Source organism: Camellia sinensis, chromosome 12, assembly GCF_055761805.1.
Source record: "Camellia sinensis isolate YWXY chromosome 12, ASM5576180v1, whole genome shotgun sequence".
NCBI lineage: Eukaryota > Viridiplantae > Streptophyta > Magnoliopsida > Ericales > Theaceae > Camellia > Camellia sinensis.
Window position 1 is genome coordinate 119714723 of NC_138972.1, and position 9491 is coordinate 119724213.

Genomic DNA, 9491 nt, shown 5'->3' on the forward strand with positions numbered 1-9491 from the left:
GTTAATTTGTTAGATTACAATTGTCTAGATTAATCAGCTTAGTTCAACCACACCATAGCCACTAAGGTCCAAAGGAATGGAATATGCCCTAACACTCTCGGTTAGGGCCGAGTCAAATATAGTGCAATTTACAAGCCCTATAAAGTCTGCAATAAGAGAGTGTAGTCATTATTCCAGCTATATTTTTTTTGTTTTAGAAATCATTCAATTTTTTGTTCAATTGTTTTCATTTTTCACACTTATTTGTAAAAAAAAAAACAAAGCACAAGTAATTAAAACCCGAATACTGGAAAATCTCACATGAACGAAAGAAAATAAAATGACAAAAAGAAAACAAGGAATTGATTCAAAACTACCAGGCATATGTACAAACATTTCATCCAGGAAAACCAAACAATAGTTCTCCACACGGAATGATGATAATGAAGGAAGAACCAATTTCCAACCCCCCATCAAAATGAATAAAGCCATTTCCATTTTCACCAAATCCCAGTTTAGAACTCTCCATCTTCACATAGGGAAATTCCTTGCAAACCATGTATCAGATAGTCAAAAAACTTTGGATTAAGGTAAAGGCTTCCAGTGAACTTTGTAAAATTCTCTCATCGTCCTTCATGAAGATCTTCAGAGAATAGAGCAGTGCGAGAAATGTTATCATTATCAAAGGCACCACTTAGAGCAGAGTAATGACCAGACGAGAACATTGAAGACGTCCCATCTGACTCAAAGGTAGTTGATGACTGCCTGAGGTTGGGCCGCACGTTGGAGGAAGTTAACATGGAATCCTGATACTCCGTGATGCGCTGCACCATTTTAAGTGACTGTACCACTTCTCCCATTGTGGGCCTTTGGCTTGCCTCGGGAGCAACACAAGCAGCCGCTATCGTGCAAACCCGTACAAAATCTTCCTTTGGGTACTTCCCTCCTAGTCTTGGATCAGCAAGCTCTTCTAGCCGGTCTTTATCCCTCAGAATTGGCCTGGCCTGCAACCACGCAACCCCATTTAGATTTTATTCATATTAACAATTCAAAATTCAGTTTTTTTCTTTTTTTTTTTTTGCGAATGTCTAAGTGCACAGATGAAATTTACAAAATGGGACACAAATGCAAGAACAAAGGAGTGGCACCCACCTTTTGTCTCACATATGTGTCTATTATGTGATTTTCATCTGTATTCCAAACAATGTTCTGTGTATGTGTGTGTTTTATTTTATTTTTTTGGTGTTAAAAGATGAAAAATAAACAATTAAAAAAAGAGCACAAACCAATACAAATGATTGCAATCAGGAATCATGACTGAGAATTATTAAATAAAACATATATAATATATTAATCAGGTGCATTATTACCCAAGTAACAAGGTTCTCCTGTCTTGATGGTTGGGACATATCAACAGGCTTCCTTCCAGTCAGCAACTCAAGGAGGACGACTCCATAGCTGTAGACATCACTTTTTACTAGTAGGTGTCCAGTCATAGCATATTCAGGGGCTACATAGCTGTGATACAGTTTTATCCCATTTTAGTGTAAATTATCTAGAGGAAAAGACGAAGGTTAGGAAGAGAAGTGAGACTAACCCAAATGTGCCCATCACGCGAGTAGATAGGTAATTTGCCCTGCCTTCAGGCGCTTGCTTAGCAAGGCCAAAATCGGCAACTTTAGCATGAAAGTTGTTCTCAAGCAATATATTGGATGCCTTGAAATCTCTGTGGATAACACAAGGTTGGGAGTCTTCGTGCAGGTATGCAAGTCCTCTAGCAGCATCAAGTGCAATCTTCATTCTGGTGTCCCAATCCAGCGGACAATTTACTCCCAATGGACCTAAAGCAAAATCAGAACATTATCAGCAGTATATAAACTTAATGGCCAAGTCTATGGTACAAAACCTTCAAAAAAGGCACACCATATCATATGCAAGTTATGCCCAATGTGGTGTAGGCTATGTTACATGGATTCTTGAAATTACACGAAATATCCATATTAGACACCCGACACTTGGACAAGGGTGTGAGATAAGTGTTCGATACTTTATATTAGACACTTACATATTTGTATTTAGCATTATCATTATGTGTAGTTATTGTTATTTACTGTATGATGTATGACCGTATTGCGCTAATATGGATACATCCGGATACCGTTATTTAAAACCATGAGTATGACTTGATGTGGTCGGGCGGTCCACCTATGGTCAAATCAATGTGGGACCAACCTTGGTTACAACCCAAAGTGCTGTTTGATTATGTCACAAAGTGGTGTTGGTAAATTTAATATAAAAAAAGTAATTAGCAATTCTACTTGATAAATACTCTTTTTGCTGAATTCCTCAGCAGATATTCAATCTTCACGTGTACTCTACCATAAAGGGATATATCAATCAATTGATGCCAAACAAATCTTTGTTATAACAACTTACCATGAAGCCAAGCCTCCAAACTTCCATTTGGGACAAGCTCATAACAAAGTAGGTTCTGCGAGGAGTCACAACTGCTATAATAACCCACAAGTTTCACAAGATTACGGTGATGCAACCTACTAAGCATGTCAACCTCAACTAGAAATTCTTTATCCCCTTGTTGCCCTCCATTAGTAAGCCTCTTTATTGCTACAGCTGTACCATCACTTAATACACCCTTAAAAACTCTGCCAAACCCACCCTCTCCGAGTATACTAGCAGGTTCAAAGTTATTTGTTGCTTCTTTAAGTTCTTCATATTCAAGAAACCGTGTACTAGTTGGGTGGCAAAGAGATCCTGCTGCTGGAACTGCATCCACATTCCTTGGCTTTGCTGTTTAAAGGAGGACAAAGAAAAATTGAGAAAGTAATAAAATAGAAGAGACAGACAGAAATGTAAGATATAAAATAAATTGAAAATCTAATCCATCTCTACTAGTGATTTGATTTTTCTTGGATTGCTGTATAATCATCCACCTTAATATTTTCGAGCTGATAAATAGTCTTCCTCTGAGAACTCTCATGATGAAATATTTAATAGAATTATCTTAATTATTTTAATTTTCAGCTACCATGTTTTGAACTTTTGGAAATCAAAATGACAGAGCCATTTTCATTTTCATTTTCTTGAGCTCAAATTTTTGATAAGTTAGAAAACACTTCAAAAATAGTATTTTTGGAAATGTTTTGCTTTCAGAAAATTTCTTCAAAACACTTCTGCCAAAGTAATTGTCCCTTTTATTTTTTGCGAGCAGAAAACAGTTCCAAAAACAAGTCCATTCCAGACAATGGAGGAACCAGAAATCATGGGCAGGGAAGGCCATGACATGGAGAAGACGAGGTGTGGAATTTTAAGCTATGACTATAAGAACCAAAGCATCTAAGAGAAAATTTTAAAGCCAGTCAAGGCCAGGGAATGCCACCGACTTGGTCTGCCTGTAGGTCCACTACTGATTCCTGAGTTCCATATACTGGACAAACACTGATCTGAAATTTGTGAAAAGCTTCCAAATAATGGTTTTAACAAAAATTCTTCCAAAGAAAAGAACATAGACTTGGTATGCTAGAGCAAAGTAAGGCAAATCAACTTAGCAAAACCAGGTCCATAAAACTTGGCCAAAAGCATTGTAAGGGCATCTCCAACGTTTACTCATTCGTTTCATCAAATTTGAGTAAAAATTCCATCTGATATCGTGCATCCCAACAGACTATCATCATATCACAGGGTCGACTGGGAGGACAACCAGGCAGGCCTCCAGCGGTCAACTGGCCAGTGTAATTTTCATTCAAATCTGATATATATTGTGGGCAATTTTTCACCTAAGTGGTCTTGGTGTTGTACTACCTGCAACTCCAACAACTATGAACAGTGAATTGATGAAAGACACAAACATCTTCAATTTGATGAAAGACTTGAGATATCCTGGATTTGATACTTGTTTGGTGAAAGGGTTGGAGCAAAAGGCCTCTCTTTTTATCAAATTCAAATTTGATGAAAGAAAAGGTGTTGGGGTTGGAGATAGTCTAAGATGGTAGATTTAATTATTTTATTCCCATGGAAACAAGACCATTTTTCTTATTTCCATAGCATTTAAGACACTCCCATTTTTGTGAATAAGAAATCGAAAAAAAAAACGGAGTCACTGCCCATAAAAATAAAAAAATAAAAAAAATAAAGTTACATGATATGATATTTTGGAATTTGCTAATTTAAAATAAAAATAAAAATCAAATGCTGTGCAAAAGAAAGGAAAATTATTTAATAAAAGCTGGAGGAAGAAGAAGAAGAAGAACTATGTTCTTTTGGCTGCCTCATCTCAGATAGAAGTTATCTGTTAAGTTCATCCAACTGATTTAGCTTTTTATCAATTACCGTACATCATAAATAAAATAAGATAGAAAAAAAAGACTTTCGTTCAAAACACATTACTTTTGCAGGGAAAACTTTTGGGGTGTTTTCCAAATTTAGAAACACATCGCAGTTTCTGCCTATGGTTTGTTGTTGCATGAATAATTAATAATGCTAACAAAAGAGATTAGTAAAAGGGAAAAGATAAGAATGCAATAACATAATATAAGGACCTAAGATTCCATTTCATCCATACCAATCTCTTTACTAGGTGCATTTGTCTTCCCTTGATGAGAACATGAACATATTATGAGGACGGATATAACAGCAATGATCAGGATGGCAGCAACAATTCCAACAATAAGAATCAAATTTGGATCTTTCCCCTTGTTCGAAGTGCCAAGTGATGTAGGAGTTGAGGGCAAGTGCGGAGATGCTTTTGCGGGTGATGTGGCAATAAGGGGAGCTGTCCATCAGTCACAAAGCTTTTAAAAAGGCAACAAAGAAAAATAGGGAAAAATAAGCAAAGGTGCTACAGAAAGTTCAGTTTGAACATACAAGCTGCCATTGATAATATCAGTGTGGTGCCCCCACCTCCGTGGAAAGGAAAAAGAGAACCATGGAAGACAAATAAAATACCAACATACACTCATTAAGAGCATTTGAATTATATCAACTTACAACTTGCAAACAAAGTACTCTGCCTGGTTAAATTAATACGTCCTCAATAGTGAATGTGATCCTAATCATTATGTGATTAATGCAAGCACAAGATTACTGTATTAACCACAGCTTTTGGGGAATGACAAGTTCACTTTTCCACTAGAGATTAAAAAGAATCTCTGTTAGAAATTTTGTAGCATCCAACCCCAAAAACTAATTGGCATGGGTTTACAAGGCTAACAATAGGTTTAGCCTACACGCTAAAGGTTCAACTGATGCTCTTGCTATTCCGAAGCTATATTATCCAAAGCACACATGGTGACCAAGTGGGATACAAATGAACCAATGTGCAAATGTACCTAGCATGCACATTGGCTTGGGTTGGGCCTTGTCTACGCGATGGTGGCATAATTGAATGATTGCAGGACAATATCATGATTTATACAGATCAAATATTCTGTTGCTCAGCTGATTAATTGTTAGTAGATTGCACAAGGCTTGTCAAACATGCAGGCACTTCTCTAGTGCTGTGTGCATCTTATGTTACCTTTAATCGGATTCTAGTGGTAGGGCTGCATCATTGAGCCACAATTGTATATTGCTTGTACTTGTTACTTGAGTTAGTAGGTCTTGACAGGTGATTCTAGACACCACATTGTCACTTCCACAGTGTGTTCTGTTGGACCATGGTGCATATGACTAGGACTGGGAAAAACCCAAACATAGAGAGAACACTGCTATAATCAGCAGCTGTGGCTGTGATTAATTGTTGTAGCTACAATGCATTGCAGGGAAATATATCACACTAAATTAGTTCATCAATAAGTTGCAAGTGGACAACAGCAGTATGAATCACCAGCCATAAGTCTAATATACTTTTAAGTTATTTCCAATTTCAAAGGGTTAGAATATTGAACATGCATGATGAAAGGGGAATCCTAACCTAACAACACAAAAGGTCAGGTAAAACTTACCAGGAGATGGAGCAAGGGGCTTAAACCAGGTTATGTTGAGAAGCTCATAATCGCCCACTAAAGTAGGGTCCAAATGAACCCTATGCGTGGAGAGTGAAGAGTTTATTGCAAATGCTTCACTGGCAGAGAAACTGAATCCTGTATGTGGAGTAACATCCATTGAAATATTAAGTCCTGATAAACCGACAACATAAAAGTTGATCAACTCTATCTGGGAAACCCGCAAACCAAGTTGAGAAGCAAATTCTTCTAAAAAAAGACTCCAATTTGGGTTTGATGAGACATTCAAAAGGAGAAGGTCAATCTTTATAGGGTACACGCAATGGCAATCCTGGGACCCTCGTTTCAGCACCATGTCTGGTCCGCAACAGTCTGGAGAATGATAATTCAAAGCCTATGTTAATACCAATGTAAGATGCCAGAACAAGGGGGGGTTGCATGAAAGTAGAAAAACAGTCATAGAAATTGATTACTCATGAAGCAAGTTTTTATTAAGTGTCCTACTTGTATTCCCCATTAAAATTTTATTTACGAGAAATAATTTAATTAAAATTTATTACATTTGTTCCCAGACTAAAAAAGCAATAAACAACAAAGGAGTAGAAATTGATAAAAGAAAAACTGGAGAAAAAGAAAGAGAACAGTGACATATATCTTACTGGAGGCAAGAGGAGACAGTGGCGGCTGAGCTAAACTGGTAGGAATTGTAGTGGCACTGGATGGTGTTGGAGCAATATTTTCCAAACGAGGAGGCGCTAAGCCGCTCTTCTTCATTGATGGATTTGACGGGCGTGAGCTTTTAGAGGGTGGAGTAGAAGTTACTAGTGGGCCATAATTTGGAGGCTGAGATGGTGCTAGAACAAGCTTTGGAGCACCATGAGGTGAAAAGTGTTTCCAGTGTGGCTTATGGAATGACGGTACATTGGCTGGCAGGGGCAGATCAGGATTAGCAGGAGCAGCTAAAGGTGCTCTTGTTGGAGATACCAAGTTTGCTCCAAATAGATTATTGAGTAAACTGGCATCAGTGATGTATAACACATAAGATAAAACAAGCAACTGCTTGAGCACAAACCATTGGACCTTTTCCAATGCCCCTGCAAAGACAAAGGTCAACATATTAAAGAGCAAGAGAAGCATACCAGCGACAATGGAAGGACTAGGGGAAAAGCATACAAACCCATCCCCCCCCCCCCCACCCCCAAAAAAAAAAAAAGCAATTGAAATTTCACATGGCTTGTGACTTCTTCATCCACCAAGGGCCAGAGATGGAAAGCCATTCCAAATATGCTCATCTGAGCAAAAACTTATTCGCACAAAGTAGAGCTAATGCTCTATTTTATTGTTTGACAACTGGTAGAAAAATGAAAACACATCTAGAACAAAAATCTTCAAGAAAGAGGGGGGAAAATAAATATATATATACATGGGGGAGAACAAATGAAACTATCTTAAAATGTTGTCAGAGTAAATACCAAGTCATATTTTTTCAAGTCTAATATATTTATAAAGAAGATACTAGTCTTTGGTTATAACTCATTATGGTGTTGGTTATAACTTAAATATGACCTACTATGGTTGCCATTTTGAATATATGCGAAGAGATCTTTGGTTATGTCTCAATTGGTGGTCATTTTGGTTATGACTGAAAATGATTTGATTATGATACAAAGTGGTAGCAACCCCACAAAATGTCATAACTTGCGTATATACTACCCACCTTTTTAGGGTATGGTATTGTAGAATCTCCCAAACTATATTCTCACTTATTGGAAATATATATCATCTATTTGAACATTTTGGTCTCAATTTCTGGAAGCCAAAACAATCAAGATCTTTTCCTTAACAAAACAGACCCTAAAACAAACCTTCAATCAAACATGATAGTCTTCTGTGTGTTTATGAACAAAACGAAAGTAAAATGTCATGTATGGAAAAAATAATTCTTTACTGAAGCTAAACGAAAGTAAGTGATTATCATCAGTCCCCGAGCTTCCAGGAGAAACATTTTCAGATAAACTTTTTCCCTCGAAACAAACAGAGCCTAATCATCACATATAATCAACAAAATGAACTGCATTCTATAAATTCACACAACACACACTCTAACACCAAACTGCAAGTCAATTACAACACCAAAAAATGTCCGATTTATATCGAAGAACCATGATTATGAGTCCACAAGCTTCCGGGAGAAACATTTTCAGAAATATTTTTCCCTAGAAACAAAGCCAGCCTAATCAGTGACCCTAACAAGAGCAACTTAGAAATTACAGCAACCAAATCATCACATATTATCAACAAAATGAAGTGCATTCTATAGATTCACGCAAAACACACTCTACAAAAGTCGAAATTACAAGAAGCTGAAGAAGAACACACCAGTGCCGACAGAAACAGCGAAGAAACGCCTCAACACCGACATCGTTATCCAGATCTGCAATAATAGTCAACCAAACCGACGGCCAGATCGCTCCGCAGACGAACAGACGACTCTGAATATACCAAAAAACACCACTAGTAGGAAAAACAATTTGTATCCGCCATTGAATGAGGATCGAACGGTCGCGATATAATCGGAATGTGAAGCCGAAATTGAGAGTTTGGAGACTCGAATGCCATTGTTGAGCTTCGAGAATTCAATCTTCTTCTTTTAGAGAGAGAGAGAGAGATAGAGAGAGAGAGAGAGTTATTATTATCACTCTTTGGTGGGAGATATCGTTCGCTTCACTCTGTAATCACTACTGAAGCTTTTGATTAACTTCTTCTTTGCATTTTTATTCTGTTTTTTTTTTTTTTTTTTTTTTTTAAATTTAATTGAAGAGCTTGCTTTTATTTATGTTTGTCTAACGTGCGCTTTTGACGGAAGTGTATTTCAAACGGTAAAAAACCATCACTGTCATTCACGTCGATGTTAAAAACGTCTGCAAGAAGATCTGTGCTGCCAGTGTACGGTTCTTCCCTACACCGCTTTTATTTATCTAATGCTTATGTGCGGACAAGATGTGCTAAGTTTTTGCATTCTTGATTTAAATAAGTATATTTTTTTATTTTTTTTATAGAATATGGGTTAAATATGGGTTAGATTTAGGTCAAATTTGACAACTTTTAAAAAATTTAAAAAGTTAAAAAGTCACTATCCTATTTAAGTCACATCATCTTATTTAAGTCACATCACTTCAAACCTAACTCATATTTCATAAAAAGTCAAAAAGTGCACTTATTTAGTCTTCTCAAACTAGACCTTAAAGTGATATGGTAAAGAAATGATGTAACTTAAATAAGATGATGTAATTTAAATAGGATAGTGATTTTTTGATTTTTTTAATTTATGCCAAACAATGCCTTATTTTTTGAATTTAATTTTTAAAAAATTAAAATTTTTGCATATTTTTTTTAATCTTTTAAATAATTTTTTTACTTTTTAACTATACATAATCTAAAAAATAAAATATTTGTAAAAAAAATATTTTAAAAAATAAATAAATACACAATAATATGTAAATGTATTAAATTTTTATTTTTTTATATTTAGTAATTTTTTAAATATTTTTT

General features: G+C 36.1%; 1 protein-coding gene across 2 annotated transcripts; it reads right to left on the minus strand.

Annotated features, from left to right (window-relative positions):
* Positions 1-320: 320 nt before the first annotated feature.
* Positions 321-8743, minus strand: LOC114268069 (receptor-like serine/threonine-protein kinase ALE2). Of its 2 annotated transcripts, XM_028209168.2 has the most exons (8): positions 8319-8743; positions 6599-7033; positions 5940-6311; positions 4559-4768; positions 2416-2787; positions 1577-1820; positions 1350-1497; positions 321-983 (listed from the first exon to the last, which is right to left on the minus strand). In XM_028209168.2, exons 1-8 carry the CDS (start codon positions 8359-8361, stop codon positions 603-605), a joined length of 2205 nt encoding a protein of 734 aa, XP_028064969.2. In that variant the 5' UTR covers positions 8362-8743; the 3' UTR covers positions 321-602. The 2 variants fall into 2 exon arrangements, with proteins under 2 accessions (XP_028064969.2, XP_028064970.2); XM_028209169.2 differs by lacking the exon at positions 4559-4768 and having other exon boundaries at positions 8319-8720.
* Positions 8744-9491: the final 748 nt, after the last annotated feature.